General features: G+C 45.3%; 1 protein-coding gene and 1 long non-coding RNA gene across 7 annotated transcripts in view; one reads left to right on the top strand and one right to left on the bottom strand.

Annotated features, from left to right (window-relative positions):
• GALK1 (galactokinase 1) overlaps positions 1 to 4765 on the bottom strand; it is a 59230-nt gene extending 54465 nt beyond the window's left edge. The window contains exon 1 of one of the 6 annotated variants that reach the window (XM_085616990.1): positions 4033 to 4765. In XM_085616990.1, coding sequence (XP_085473116.1) covers positions 4033 to 4197 — 165 coding nt within the window. In that variant the 5' untranslated portion in view covers positions 4198 to 4765. Of the gene's footprint in view, positions 1 to 3211 lie in introns of all 6 variants that reach the window. The other 5 variants (XM_085616995.1, XM_085616991.1, XM_085616993.1 and 2 more) reach the window with 5 other exon arrangements.
• Positions 4539 to 15700, top strand: part of LOC146810069 (uncharacterized) — a 109054-nt gene continuing 97892 nt past the window's right edge. Inside the window, exon 1 of the long non-coding RNA XR_014966541.1 lies at positions 4539 to 4672. This is a non-coding gene — a long non-coding RNA (uncharacterized LOC146810069). The remainder of the gene's footprint in view (positions 4673 to 15700) is intronic.

Genomic DNA, 15700 nt, shown 5'->3' with positions numbered 1-15700 from the left:
GCCCTGAGTGTCCCCATGTCACATCGCAGGTGTCACATTCAGCTACTCCTAGTTTTTTTTATTTGTAACTATACTCAGTTTCCATTCTGGGGGTTGTAATTGTATTTTCCCAGTGTAAGTAAGGACTTAAAAACTCTAGCATGGAATGTGCCGGTGGAGGGGGAAAAACACGACTGGGCAAGGGTTCAAATTAGGACATGGAGACACTTGACAGCTATTAATACATACACCACGTTACCTGCCACCATAAATTGCTTAGAGTAGCCCATGTTTTTCTTAAATGCCATAATATCAACCAAGGCTCCAGGCCTACCTTTACATTCAGGAGCATTTGCAGACATATGGTACAAATGTTAAGTTCAAGCAACCGCAGAAACAATAAGGCAGTTACCGCTGCTGTCCTGGGTACCCAGTATGGGTATACATGTCACAATCGGACCAGCTTCCCAAAATTCTTGGCAAAGCCCGGGTCAGAAGAGTTGCTCCATTGAGACCGTATGCTGAGTGCAACCATTAATATTGGGGCCGGCACTAGGCATGGGCAGTGTGGGCAGCTGCCCAGGGCCACGCGGCTGTCTAACTAGGATGGGGCCCCCCCACGAGTCCATCATGCTTTTGAAATTGTGCCATTGAACAAGTTACAGGTGGGCAGCCCCCTCCCTTTGGGTTCGTAGTCATGGTGAACTGTGAAAGACCCTCTCCTAGGCCTGGCTGCCATGGGCTGAAAGGGCAATATGACACCGCATCCCTTTCAGCTGCTGCAGACTGGGCAGGGCATGGTTTGTGGCCGTGATTATCTTTCCCTGTATCTTTTTCTCTTAGCCTAATAGCTGCATCTGCATGATAACAGCACTTAGGCAGCTACTTGGACTGGCATAAGATGTGAAGTGAGCCCTGCCACTGCATGAATGAAACGCAGAGTATCCTGCAGGGCTCACAACAAAAAAAACAGTGACCTCATGTCACGATGGGCGCTGCTCACTTCCAATGAAGGGAAAGGGAGAAGAGCAGAAAACGGAGAGAGAGAGGTGGTTATTCTTTTTTTTTTTGTACATTTTTCCCCAACAAGAATGTGCATCCAAAAGTAAAATTAACAGAGTCAAACATAAATAGTAACTGCAGTCGAGTATATTCGCTTACTGTTTTTTATTTTCATATAATTTACATGAAACAAAGGAATATTGAACAATTGGGTCTGTAAAAAAATAGTGGAGACGATAACATTGAGTTGGTAGCAGGGAAGGAGGGGGTGACCCCACATCCTTCTTTACCACCCCGAGGTGAGTGCAAAGGACCGTCTAAGATACACCCAAGCTATATAACCCTTCAAACCACACATAATTTCTTGTTTTGCACATCTGAAAAGGTAGCACTACTCCCCGGCATCATGTTTAATCACATCTGAACTCCCTAATTCCTGTGTTACTGGGTACATCTAAGTAGGTCTGGTGCTCTCTTTAGCTTTTAATAGAAGTATCGAGGGAGAGGCACATCTAAAAGGGGTTAGACAAACAAAAGAAAGTAAGAGGTGGGGGAGATGACAGAGTACAGCAGAGAGGGGAGAGCTGAACATAAAGGGGCAAAACAGCTATATAGAACAAGACGCTTACGAGAAGGGAGATGGGGAAGGAGTGATGTGTATGCCATGGCAGAATCAATGAAAGAAGGGAAGAATGTTGGTTAGGCAAAAGCAATAGCATGCAAAAAAAGAAATGTAACAGGCTTGGGGAGAGTGAGAGGGTGGAAGAGGAGAGAATGTTGTAGGTTACATAAAAGCAGTGGGTGTAACACAAATGATGGGGTCTCTCTCTGCAGAATGTGATAATGGGCCCCTGAGTCTCCCGCATCTCACAGATATTTATTGGCCCTGGGCTGAATGGGAGCCCCCTGATGGGTTGGGGGCCCTTTGAAGTGTTGTGGGCCCATCTGTGCCGCAGGGGCCTGTATTGCATCCTGACACAAGAGGTGAAGCAAGGTAAGAGGCCGGGGAGAAGAGTGGTGAATAGCAGCGCATGTAGGGGGAAGCAGAAGCTAAAGGGGCAGGAACAGCGAATGGAGGTAAGAGGTGAGAGATAAAACATGAAGAGTTGAGTATGAAGGGGAGAGGTGGACATGAAGGGAGCAGAACCAGTGAATACATTTAAGGCTGGAGGGAGAGATGAAAGGCAGTGCTTGGATAGGAGAGGTAGATATAAGAGAAGCTGAACCATTAGGATAACTTGAGTGTCATGGAGAGGGAATGGTGAGTCTTAAATGTAAGAGGCAAGACAACCAAGAGCAGGTTCGAGGCTGGGAGAGAGAGGCAGGGGAGAGGTAGATTTCAGAGACTTAGAAACAGAGATAAGGTTAGAGACTGCAGAGAGATGAGAGGTGAAGGGTTCAGCAGGTAGGTGTAACAGAGGGAGAATTAGTGAGAAAGCTAAGAGACCATAGTAGAGATAAAGTGAAGTGTAGAGCATGGAAGGGAGACGTGGATATAAGAGGCAGAAACAGTGAGACAAGGTAAGAGGCAGTGGGCTCAAAGAGGAGAGGTGGATGTAAAGGGGACAGACCGGCAAAAAAATGTTAGGAGGCTGGAGGAAGAAATGAGAGGTGAAGGGCAGTACATGCATGGGGTATATAGATGTAAGAGAGGCAGAACAATCAAGAAGCCTTACATAGAGAAGAGAGTGGGAATGGAGAGAGGTGGATGTAGAAGGCCAGAATGGGTGAGAAAAGTAAGAGGCAGGAGGAGAGATGGGGCATACAGCATGGAAAAGAAAGGTGGATATAAGAGGGACATAACGAGAAAGAAGCGACGCAGCTGGGGATAGCAGAGCGATTGAGGTAAAAGGGGTGTTGTGAGAGACTGGCTCAGTATATGGTGCTCACTTATGTAAGTGAGGAACCCTGCTGTGATACTACAGCTTATGCAAATTAGAGGGGCCCCGCATGTTCCTATTCTGCCCGGGGCCCCACAAATCCTAGGACCGTCCCTGATTAAAATGTTCTGCATGCCGAAACCATGGATAAATCACTTTAAAAAATAAAATGTATAGTGCCAACCAGCTGGCGCCAGACCAGAGTCCCCCTTTGCACCCGGAAAGCAAGGAGCAGGAATAAATAAAAATATATGGGGGAGCTCATTAGTAGTGACAAGATGGCACACTATTGTAGGAAGGTGTGCCACACGCAGAAATGTAAAAATAACATTTAAAACTGAAATACGCACCCATTGTAAATCCCCATACACCGCTTGATAAAGAGAGAGGTAACTTGCAATTGTAGCCATATTATGGATCTCCGCAGACAATAGCCTTTCGCCAGTTTTCATCCTAATTAATGTCTGTAGCAGGTCTTCCAGGAAGAAAAGCAAGCACCTTCCAATTTAATGACCTGGACATTAAAGGATTTTCTCGTGTCTTCATCTGTCCTGGTCCACTTCTCCTTATTGGGAGATAACTTCGGTGGCAGGAAGGTCATTTCATCCATTTCGACTGAAAATGGTCCCAACTTCCTGAGGGCCCTCATCATGCAAGAGAGAGGTTGAAGCCTGAAACTCCATCTAGAGGCAGCAACATTTAAAATATGTTTTTCCCTTACAACAGGCGAACACGCAGTACTTGTGATCAAGGTTTTTTTTATCATACGTATTGATGTCTTTATCAGTTTTAATGTGTAATTAAACTGTAGTATTGGAACTTGTAAGGCGCACGCATGATTCTGGAATGTGGTGACGGATTTAAAAGGCTGGATGACCCCAAATATCATGGAATTGATGTGGTCGCATCATCAGCAGGAACAGCTAGAGTACACAGTGGTGGTTTTATTGACTGCAGTTACCTCCCTACAGCTCTACTACTCTATGAGCAGTGAAATAATGGCGGCTGCGATGCAAAATATAACAACTTCCTACCGAAAACCTTCTGCCCTCGTAATAAAACCTTTATTGTGACCAGCATCATTTCACCGCCTCGCAACGCCCCACACGCACCCTTGTGCATCCCCAAGGGTGCTTACACCTTCGTCACTGTGCCACCCCCACCTCCTTACCATGGGCAACACGAAGCCCTGGTTGTAATCCGTGTGCTCTCCGATCAAGTTCACCCGGCCTGGGGCGGACACTGCGATTTTGGGAGCGGTTCCCCCGAAAGCCTCTACGTACACCTGGCGCGCAAAGGCCAGCAGTGCTCCGGGGTCTGTAGGAGTCCCGGACATGGCGCCCACTAAAGACGTTCAAAGCTTCGAAGGGACGGGTCTTTGGGACAGGATTCAGGACAGGGCTCAATCTGTGCCAGAAATTCTAATTAGATGATTGCTTTATGTCAGGCTTTAGAAACGTCCTCTCTGTAAAGAGAACGCCACTTGGTACCAGGATTTGTGAAGAGAGCGTTGTACTGGGTGGATTTGTAAAGAGAACGTCGGCTTGTGCAAGGGTATGAAACTCCGGTGCTTATAAAGAACACCGAGAATTGCAGGATTTGAAACCGGAAATGCTGGATTGCAACACAAGGAGTAACTGTGTCAGCGTAACTTTGAGCACAGCTTCCCTCTGTTCGGAAGGAGCACACACAGTACGGCCCTTTTACAGGCTCTGAAAACAAGACGTTCGTGTGTAGCCGGATAAGTAAACTGCTACTTTGTTCACTCCGCCAGGTGGTGCGCAACTACTACACCACAGCACCTGTCACAGGTAAGAGTCAGCACCCGGACGTTACTTCCGTACCACTCAAAGACTTTCTCCTCTTCCTTGTTTGTATGTTCCCACCCAGGATCCTAGTCCCTCCCCTTCCTCCTCCCCACAATGTACTTCTCTTCCGCTTCCTGCGTCCTCGGCGATGGGTTTTGCGACGTGCTGTGACCTGCCAGAGAGAAGTCCTTATGCGCAAGCGCACTGAGCAACTGGGCTTCCTGTGTGAACGGAGGGACTACTTTCCCATATGTTTGGAACGTACTGCTTCTTGGTTTTCAGTTTTCACCATCGCCTTTTGTCATGAAGAGTAGCAGGCAGCCGATCCAGAAATCGACCCTCACCTTAACAGCCAAAACAGGCGCTCTCTTACCTCGAGATTTGGCATGTAATCCACCCATGAATCAAACAAGAATGGTAATTTTGCCATGTGTTTTATATATATAAATATATATATATATATAAATATATATATATATATATATATATAACCAGCCCTGTCGTATATGTGTCTCTACATTATTTCCTATATTCCTCGCCTTTCTCTTTACTTTTAAAGCGCGTTGTGCAACCCAGAAACTTTAAAGTATGAGCTGAGCGGACTAGGGTGACCAACTGGCATGGGTGCAAATTCAGGACGTTGAGTGTAAAAATTCAGGGCAAAAATTCAGGACAGGAGGTTAAAATTCAGGACAAAACTTCGGGACAAAAGGTACGTTTTGCAGACACATCAGAATAGGTCACGCAATAGTATATAAGTAAGCCCATCCATATCCAAACATATTCAGCCATTTGCAAACCTATCCGTCATGTATCCCTCCATCCACCTTTTCACACATCCATCCATTATCCATCCACCCTTTCACCCTATCCATCCGTACACTCATCCACCCACTCTTCCACCCATCCATTCACTCATTCATGCTGCAGCCAATTACTCTTTCACCCATACAGCCATCCTTTTGGTTACTCATTCATCCACCCAGTCACTCATCCTTTTCCCATTCATCCTTTTCCCATTCACCCTTTCAGTCATCCATCCATCCTCCCTTTCTCTCTCCTTCAACCCTTTCACTTTGACATCCTTCCATCTATCCACCCATGAATCCATCCATATATATATATTTTTGAGCATGCGAGTAGGAAGAAACTGAAAATACCCCCACTTCGAACAAAAGATCTTATTGCACCAGGCAAATGAAGCAAACAATCATGACCCTCCCCAGAAGAAATCGCTTGTCTCTTCCATCGATCTATCCATTCTTCCTTTCATCCTACCATTTACCTGCTGATGTCCACCATTTAACCTTTACATTCTATCTATTCAGTCTTTCATCAATCATTCAGTTTTTCACCATTCCGTCTCTCCATCCTTCATATCCAAACCTAACCATCTCCAAACCTATCCATCCATCTCCAAACCTATCCATTCATCTCCAAACCTATCCATTCATCCTTTCACTCATCCATCTCTTTATCCACCTTTTCCCTCATCCACCAATCCATTCTCTCATCCATCCATCCATCAACCCTTTCACTCTTTTATTCCATCCACCTTTTCACTCAGTCCCTCCTTTCATTCATCCATCATCCACCCTTTCATTCATCCATCCAATCTTTTACTTATCCACCCACCATCCGCCCTTTTAGCCAATCATCCACCCTCTTTCACCCATGCATGCTTTCACTCATCCATCCATCTATTCGTCCATCCAGCCAGACATCCACCCTTGCTCACTCATTCATGCACTCACTCACCCACCCACCAACCCATTTTTCGTTATTTATGAATCTTTGTCGCCGAGCAGACATGTACACACAAAGTGCCACCCATTTTCTTTAAAATACCTCCTGAGAGTGTCTTGATTCTCTCTCTTTCTCTCACTTTTTTCTTACAAAAACAGGAATACAAATGCAGGCAAACACACAAACATAGCAGATACACAAGGGCAGAGAGGACATGAGCACCAGTTACATTACAGAAAGTCACATTATTTTTTGTTTTAGACCTAGGACAATTAAGTCATTTGCTCAGAATCACAGGATGTTGAGCTGAAGCTGGGACTCAAACCTATTTTCATAGTTCCTTGTTAGGCAGCTCTGACCATCCCTAACATTACATCCTCTCAATTTTCCTATCTGGGAAAGATGCCTCAGAGCCTATGCAAACATAACCCCCCACCAAGGCCTGAAAGACACTGGAGCGAAGGTGCTAACAACAGGCCCTCAGCAAGGCCAATTCACTAACTCTCCCCCTTTCCCAGCAAACTATAGCTTCAGGGCGCTAGCCTGGCCAGGGAGCAGGGAAGAGAAGCAGAGAGACCCTTGGGCACCATCCCATCGCCCAATGTCCGCCTTCCCAATCCGATGGTGGGTAGCGTGTAATACCCCCCTCCCGCAGACTCCTGCTGAGAAGTGCATTCATCTCGGGTGTCATGTTGTAATTAGATTTGTGGGGTAGGGGATAGGCTCACAGTCCCACACCTACAGTGTAATTGACTGGGCAGGGTCTGATTGGACCCTTAACTTTTATTCACAGAGGGCCGTGGGGCATTCACAACCCTAAACAGCCCTTAAGTGATGCAAATGAGCCGCTGCTGGATTGCTCAGCAGTGGTTCCATTCAGAGGCATACACTGCCCCTCCCTTCATCCTGCCTTCTCTTTTTGCGCAGCAGCCGAGCAGAGCACTTTCTGCGCAGCACAGTCTCCAGTGCCATCCAGCCTGCACTGCCTGACTTTCCCCTGAGTACCGGTACCGTCCTTGGCGAAGGAAAAGTTCCGGTACTCAAAGGGAGAAAAATAAAAAGTGGCGGTACTCCGTACCGGTGAGTACCGGCCCATTTAAAGCACTGCTCGCCCATCATCCATCCTTTCACTCATCCATCCACCCTTTTACCCATCCTCCCATACATCCATCAGTTTGCCTTTTCTCTCATCCCTCCATCCTTTCTCTCTTCTCCATCCATTCACCCTTTCATTAATTCATTCACCCTTCACTAATCCATCCACCATCCCTTCACTTACTCGCCCACCTTTTCATATTAATTATGAGCTGAGCCTTTGTCTGCAGAGTTGCATATAGAAGAGGCCCAGCAAGAATTTCACACCTGCTGTTGTTCCTAAAGCAAGGGGTGAGGGGAGGGTTCACTATGCCCCTCCACATAGGCAATCTGAAAAAGTGGAAGTCATGAGTCATGCATGATGCACAGTGCCAGGCCATGAGGTGACTGTGACATGGTGTTGCTTCCAGGGCTTTAAGTGGGATGGAAAAACCGGGGGGTATCTCCTAAGGGGTGTTAAATGTAATTAAGGGTGTGGCTTAAAACACCGAAGCTAAAAATCTGCGCTTATTATAGTGTACCGCTCGACTGGTATTTTGCCTCTTCTTTCATTGTATCCAGATATATAAAACCACAAGTAACGTTGCACCTACAACAAGCCAGAACTATTGGCTTTGTCAATGGTTGTTAGTTGCATGAAATAAAAAAGCAGCAACCATGGCTTCGTTGACTATGATATTGAAAATGCATCAGTTCTAAAATGATGAGGCAGTGAAAGAACTCTTACCCTTTCTTTTTATTTCTTTCACCAGCTTCTTTTCATGAACCGGATTCCGTAGCAGCATTGGCGTGTTTGCACATTTCTTCCATCTAACAGAATGCCCTGCTCTAGACAGAGGCTGGAGGAGGCCACCCCACACTGTAACAGCCCTGACTGGCCCATTGTCATTTTGTATTTGGCAATCATCAGCCCCATACACAATGACAATGGGCAGGGTGGGGCTGCTCTTGTACTCAGAGGAAGAGTGCAAGACGACCCCATCCGGGAGCTGAGGCTTCTTGCAGGGAACAGTTTTGTTCCCTGCAATGTCCAAAATTACAGACAAAAGGCATCTGTAGAAGGGATCATCACTGACAACGGACGTGAGATCCAAATTACCAACTGTCCGTGAAATTTACGGACGGTTGGTCACCCTAGAGCTGACTCAACCAATCCACATTGGCGCAATAGAGAAGCTTTCCCAGAATTCTTCCGGTTCTTTTATCCTGTCTCAAATTCAGGCGAGGACCAAAGTATAGGATGTGGTGGGCAAGCATAATAAGAGAGACACTGTGTGTAGATGTCCTGTTCTTCCTCTAGGTCACCATCTTTTCCTAGGAAGCATGTTAGGTCATTGTCTTACTAAGGTAAGACTCCAAAATCCTTTGCTTTGAAGGCAGTCCTAGTAGGATAATGTGTGACACTGCCGCCTTCAGACCAGCGACGTAGCAAAAATATCATGGGCCCTAGTGCAAGCAAGTAAACCTGACCCCCAGGACACTGGTTGACGTATAAAATACAGCAATAATTAGGTTTCAGTGGGACTCTGAGCCCTGGTGCCACAGCATCTGCTTCAGCATTGATAGGTATGCCCCGGTTCTAGACCTGAAGCACATAGATGTCTTCTGCCTTAGAAGAAAAGGTGGTGGACGCCCCTACCTCAGAACAGAGAAGAAAATGCAACGATAGGAGGATTGTGCCTGAAATCTGTTCACGTATTCATAACAATATGGGGCTTCCTGTTGGTGAGTTTCATAGTACTTCTGTTGAACTATTAAGGCAATTCCAGTGGTTCTTTCCTTGGATCTGCCTTTGCATAAAAATGTTCTGGATGTGAGCCTTAAGGAGTGGGAGGATCTAGGCCTAATCAGTGTGCCTAGATTTATCTCAGTAATGTATCCTGTTGATGATATGGACACAACAATCACAGATGCCGTTTCAGTGGATTCTCTGGTGGCCAGGTTGGTTGGCCAAACTTTGATTGCCGAGGAGGCCAGTTTAAAGGACCCCACGGATTGGAAGATTGACTCTACATTGAAGAAGACTTATTTGGAGTCTCATTTAGTCACAACGGCTGGCATTTATGAAGCCTATGTCAGTAAGACACATATGTCTGACTTTAAATACACATTTCAGGCCATTCTGATATGAGTGGGCTCTAGTTTATTGGAGGCTAAGAACAGATGTGTAGCATTTCTCACATATCCTTTGGCATAGTACATGCTTCTGCTTTGGTGTTAGGAGTAGCTATTACAGTACGTAGGAGTCTTTTCTTGAAAGATTGGTATATGGAAGCAGAACAGACATGTAAAACGTTTCGTCTACCCTTTGAATGAATTACACTCTTCATCATACAGCCCCACCTTCTTCCTAACAGCTGATCATGCGTTGAGGGCTAGGGTTGTATTCTTACCTGCAATGTGATTTGGCTGCTGATCAAATTAAGAGGGAAGTGGTCCTAAGGTTAACTGGGACATCCTTTCTCTACAAGAAACTCACCTCGTTGGTTACAGATGTCCCTTTCTGACCTGAATGGCCTTCTCACAGGTATTCCACTCTGGCTTCGCCAGAGAATCCAAAGATTTGGCTATCCTCAATTGCCAAGTCAAAACACAAAGATGCATAAGGTCTCATTAAAAGGTTCCTGAACAAAAAGTCGCTCTGGTTTGAGGAGAGGCCCTTTGTTTAGGATGCAAAGCCTCACCCTCCCTTGCTTGCTGGCATGCTTCATCACAGGGTTCCTCAAGGTATGCGTTATGACTGCAACTCCCTGAACAGGAGCGGGGCACTTGGTGTATTGCCTAGGAGTGAAATAACTAGGCGAGCTGTCTGTGTGGCTGAGAGTTTGAGTGCTGTGAAATAAGTTTAGGGAGTACAACTACCTCTTGGTGGACAAATTCAGAAATGTATTATGTGTCCCCAAGGGATAGGCTAAAACAAAGAGCGGGATGAACTTCAACCCAGTAACGAGGCGGGGTTAAATATGTTTCTGCCAGTCTAAACCACTATTATGAGGCGTCGGCATTCTTCAGCACCAATTATGTAAAGTCACTGTCATTAAAAGAGTGAAGAAGTATGCCTAGTGTATTATGATAAAGAGATGGATGATAATCTTCAACCAATATTCCACAACTAATGTGGCTGTGAGCACCTACAGAAAGGAAATCGAGAGATAAAAGAAGAAAATGTTAGTGTAAAATTGTCCTCTTTTAACAATAGGCCTATGTGTGTTCCACATGAATGCCAGTCATGCACACTGTGGTCACCTCAAAAGTGTCATGTGAAACATTAATTGTGACAAGGATATGCGTTTCAACTCACATTTCCTCAGGCAGACAAGAAACAAGGCTAAATGTGTTAAAAGAGACGGGGTGGCCGACACAACATTATAAAAGGTCATCAATGTGTGATAACCTGTTTGTTATTATCTTTGTTGACATTCAAAGAGGTCATCATTATATGACAAAATGAAAAACTCTTTATCATCTTATAGGTCTGATGGCAAAGTGTGAACAAATCCATCAAATGTCATAATACCCGCAAACCTGAGGGCAGTGGACTGAAAGTATTCCTGTATGCTGGTTTTCATGAAAAATGTTTAGGCATTTTTATGGCTGTTTATCGAATAGTTATGCATCTTTGGAGCTTTAAAACCAGCCAAGGATTATCCTATATTTAAGGGATCACGGTTGAGGAAAAAGATGGTTCATGAGCACGTCTCTACACAGTATTTGGAATTTTCTTTGAAAAAACGAATTTCGAGGGCGGGAGACACCTGCCTGAAGAGCACCCAGCTTGCATTGTGCTCGTCATGGGAGAGCAAAGCTCCTCCACTAGATATGGGAATGTCTATTAATAAATAAAAACAGCAGGGCCCTTCTGGGGGCGTTTACCTGTACAAGTCCGCTGTCCCATCTAAAGAGGCTACCTGGGTGAGGAGACAGTCGGACTGTCAGCGAGACCTCCTTTAGTGTGGAGCCTTCCCTGGTGTGTGGCACGACTATTATGCACAATCGTTACTATGGGAAATGTAGTTTAACCACCATAATAATCAAGTTGATCAAACTCGTTTGGCAAGGAGGACTCAATGGTAATGTGGTTCCATGATGGTATGCCGCACACATCAGCATTACAATAAACATTTGTGTGGTGAGAATGGAGCAGTGCTAGACTTCATGGGTGTGGGAGCTTGAACTCCAAAAACTTACTGATCACCAGTATTACCATCACACTAAAATTGACCTCTGATGATTCAGCTCCAGCACCCTTGAGCTACAGATAAGAGGCACCACCTTCCACGACATCAGGCCCCACAAATAGTAGAGTAAATCAAAATAGTAACTGGGACCACTTAAGAACTGAGTTCTAGCTCAATAAAAAGTTAAAGAGTTTTATTACAAAAATGTTAGAATAGGCAGTACAGAATAAATCAGTACATGCCATGAAGGCTCAGATACAGAATACAAAGTCAGAAATCGTTTATAATGTTTCAAGATGTGAGGTCCTTAAACAACACCAACAGCATTTCTAATGCGAAAAGTAAATCTCTCAATAATCTGACAGTTTAGTGAGGAAAATGAAAGTCCTACTAAAACGGACAGAGTTTTGTGAGGAGAAAATAAAAGTTCCCCCTATCCTCACATAACCAGGGCTTTTATACACATTTTACGAATAAGAACTCAGGATAAACTGCAAATTCAGCATAGCATAACTATTAACACATTTTGGAGAAATCCGAAAATTGATGGTCATATTAAAGTTTATAACACTAGCCCATTTCTAAGAATAATAAAGAATCTTCCATTACCTTTCACAGCAACAGCAACTTGGAGATGCACAACACAATATGAAACATTCTCAAAGACTAATACAATAATATGTCTGCCCTCGGAATTTGGCATCTGTTGATTTTCCTCTAGTATCCCTCCACTGCTCCTGTTGTAATTTAGGTGCTATTTACTAACCTTCACCCTCCGGTTGTTTATGTCCCCCGCTCATAAGAAAAAAAAATCTGTAACAAACGAGCAGGAAGAAGTTGCCAGCATTGCAAGGACAAAAAAACTTGAAGATGTTTTTTATGTTAATTATTTTTTTAATAGGGTCGTTCAGTTGTACATGATGTCTTCTTGGTTAAATATAGGGTAACACAAATACTTATAGCGCTTTTTTATTTGGACTTTTCAACATGCTGCACAGTTGCCACACTGGCCTACAACATAGCTTAAAGACATTGTCAAAGCCAATTGCTTTGGCTAAACACTTATAAGGCCCCAAGGGCTAGACCTATTGGCTATGCCAATGTTTGTTTTCTGATGCAGAACAGCATTGGCAAAATAAGTTAAAAAAAGGCGAGACCTCTTGGCTTTACCACCTCTTATTACACAGGTCTACATTGTAACTAGATGCCTTCTGCTCTTACCTGTAGGCTTGCTTTAATTCATAACTACAATTTTTGTTAGCCTGGTGCTAAGTTTCCATGTGCAAACAGATAATGAGGGAGTGGCTTCTGTAATTATGCAGAATTGACAGCTGCGTCTGTGCAGAGGGCATATTTAGGCGGTGCTCCCGTTTAGAAGTCTATCACCCACGAGGCAGGCCTCACAAAATTCTCTTGTGTTTCAGACGCATCGTCTGCACCCTCTCTCCAGACCCCTATTTCAGCTTTGCTGTCAGGATGTAGGCAGACTTCTGGTGAGTCAGCAAGGGAGCCCTAGGAGTTTCTCTTTCGCCAACCATCCACTGCTTTCGGACCAATCTGGAGGCAGCAAAAAGTCAGACTTAGAGGAAGATGCTGCCCCTACTTTTGGTGAACTCCGAAGCGTGGATGCTTTAAATTAGGTTTGGAGCCCGTTTTGACCTTCAGCCTCGCATAGGGTATCCTTCATTGTTTGGATTGAAGCACAAAGTACCTAAAACCATGATGTGAACAGAGAGGCTACTGTAGCTATTAGGCCCAGACAGCTGTGATTTTCCTTCATCCAGTGCCTGCCCGCAACTTTTTAAGAGAGCGTTGTCTTCCCCGGGAAGCCTTTCTGATTTGTCAGCCATCTTTAAACCAGTCACGCTCGGTGTGCCTATTTTTCATGTGAATGCAAAGCCGCAACTTAGAGATTCCCCCTTCTTTGAGAACTTGTGCCTACTGCTGAGTGAAACGCAGCACTGGGGCCTGTGGTAGACTAACCCACCATTGAAGCGACGCTAGTAACCGGTAAGCGGTTGCTTGGACCCAGGCTTCAAAGCAAGCCCGCCCCAAGCGGAGGAACCTTCTGAGGAGATTCCTGGAAGCCACCGTGCCACATTCTAAGGGACATACTGCACTCGAGCCCATTAACTGCTTCAAGATTGGAAGTGATGCGGGCTGTAAAATAAACAGGTCAAGGCCTTTGTTGTAAGTAAGTTCAGGACACTTCCATTTAAGTTACAACTAGTCTTATTTAAGAGCACAGCTGAGCGCACACCTCGACAGCTGACCAGACCATCAACTGACTAGAGTGGAACACTCTAGTACAAGTTAGAACACTCACAGGTATTCTGGGAGGCTGAGGAGGTAACTACACCAAGGAAGGCCTAATGACCACAGGTGACCATGTTGGGAGAAGCACAAATATACAACACATCTTCTGAAGTGAGGGACATCACCATGCATCACCACCACCTACTCCCCTTAGACTAACAAAAACAGGAAGAGACAGTCTACTTTCTCCAGTCTGTCCTTGACTAGCAAAAACAGGAAGAGACAGTGTAATTTCTTCAATCTGTCTCTGTCCACCATCGCTTTCCGCTTCAAGTTTAAGATGAACAGCTCAACAAATGCCTCCATGCTTTAGTTACAAATTTCTTTAAAGTTAAGTTGTGATGTCCGTTGAACTCCAACGGCAGATACAACAGTCCTGGGTACTCTTCGAGATTTCCAAGTGGAATGCCGCCTATGATGTTTGTGGTCTTCATTCTTGCTTGAGGTGCTTTGGACTGTCATGATCACAACGTCCTTTTTTTTTTTTTCTTTTTTTAGGTACTCAGTAGTTTGCAAATTCATTTCTGTGCTTTATTACTGAGTAACATTCCAAGCTTGATTTCTGCTGTCAATTTGATTTGTATGCGTTCTGGGTGACTTTTGATTCTATTCTGTCAGAAACCAGTTCCTTTTTTTTTTTTTTTAAGCCCGTATTTTCCACCATTTCTCACCAGTTCTGACTCTCCTTTGTAGGTTCTGGGACCTGTGTCCCGTTTCTTGGCGGTTTTCTTTCTTCGAGTCTGGACACTCTGTCCTGGTTGTGGGTCACTTTGTCCCGTTTCTGGTTCACTTTCTCTGGTTCTGGGCCTCTTTCACTGGTTTTGGGCCTCTTACCCGGCTTCTGGACTCTGTGTCTCAGTTTTTTTTTAGGTTCTTGTAGTGGGCACTCTACCCAGTCTTGCTTTTTTTCTTCCTTCCTTGGTTCTGGGTCTATTTCCAAGTTCTGGGTTCTTTGTCACGGGCCTAGTTTTCTCTTTCACAGGTTCTGGGCTCTTAGACCTGGTTCTAGTTCTGGGCTTTTGTCTCCGTTCTGGGCTCTCCGTCCTAGTTCTGGGACCTTTGCTCCCATTTGGACCCAGTTCTGGACTCTCCGTCTTAGTCCTGGGACCTTTGTCCCCGTTTTCACCCAGTCCTGGACACTCCATCCTCGTTTTGGGCTCCTTGACCCGGTTCAAGGTCTGGGACGTTTGTCCTCGTTTTAGCCTCTCAGCCCCGGTTCTGGTTCATTTGTCCCCATTTTGACTCTGTTATGGACTCTCAGTCCTAGTTCTGGAACCTTTGTCCCCGTTTTGACCCGGTTCTGGGCTCTTTGTCACAGTTCTGTGGGCTCTCTGACCTGGTTCTAGTTGCGGGACCTTTGTCCTCATTCTGGGCTCTCTGTCCCGGCTTTGGTTTTCTTTCTCCGAGTCTGGACTCTCTGTCCTAGTTTTGGACTATCTGTCCCGGTTCTGGGACCTTTGTCCCCTCCTGGTTCTGGTTCTGGTACCTTTGTCCCAATTGTCCTGTGCTGCTGAGCTAGCTCCCTGCTTGGCCAGCACAGTCTTTTGCCCGTGCATGAGCTGGTGTGTTGCTTTCCCCACCTGCGTTCTCTCAGACAAGTTGTTGTCATGCTATGTCTCTCGCGCTCTCTCCAGTCATGGGCATGGGGAGAGGGGGGTTGGTAAAACTTCCAGTGCTGGGTGCAGCATCGCTACAC

Source organism: Triturus cristatus, chromosome 7 (assembly GCF_964204655.1).
Source record: "Triturus cristatus chromosome 7, aTriCri1.1, whole genome shotgun sequence".
Taxonomy (NCBI): domain Eukaryota; kingdom Metazoa; phylum Chordata; class Amphibia; order Caudata; family Salamandridae; genus Triturus; species Triturus cristatus.
The sequence above is the reverse complement of the archived record's forward strand: the minus strand, read 5'-3'. Positions and strand labels throughout refer to the sequence as shown.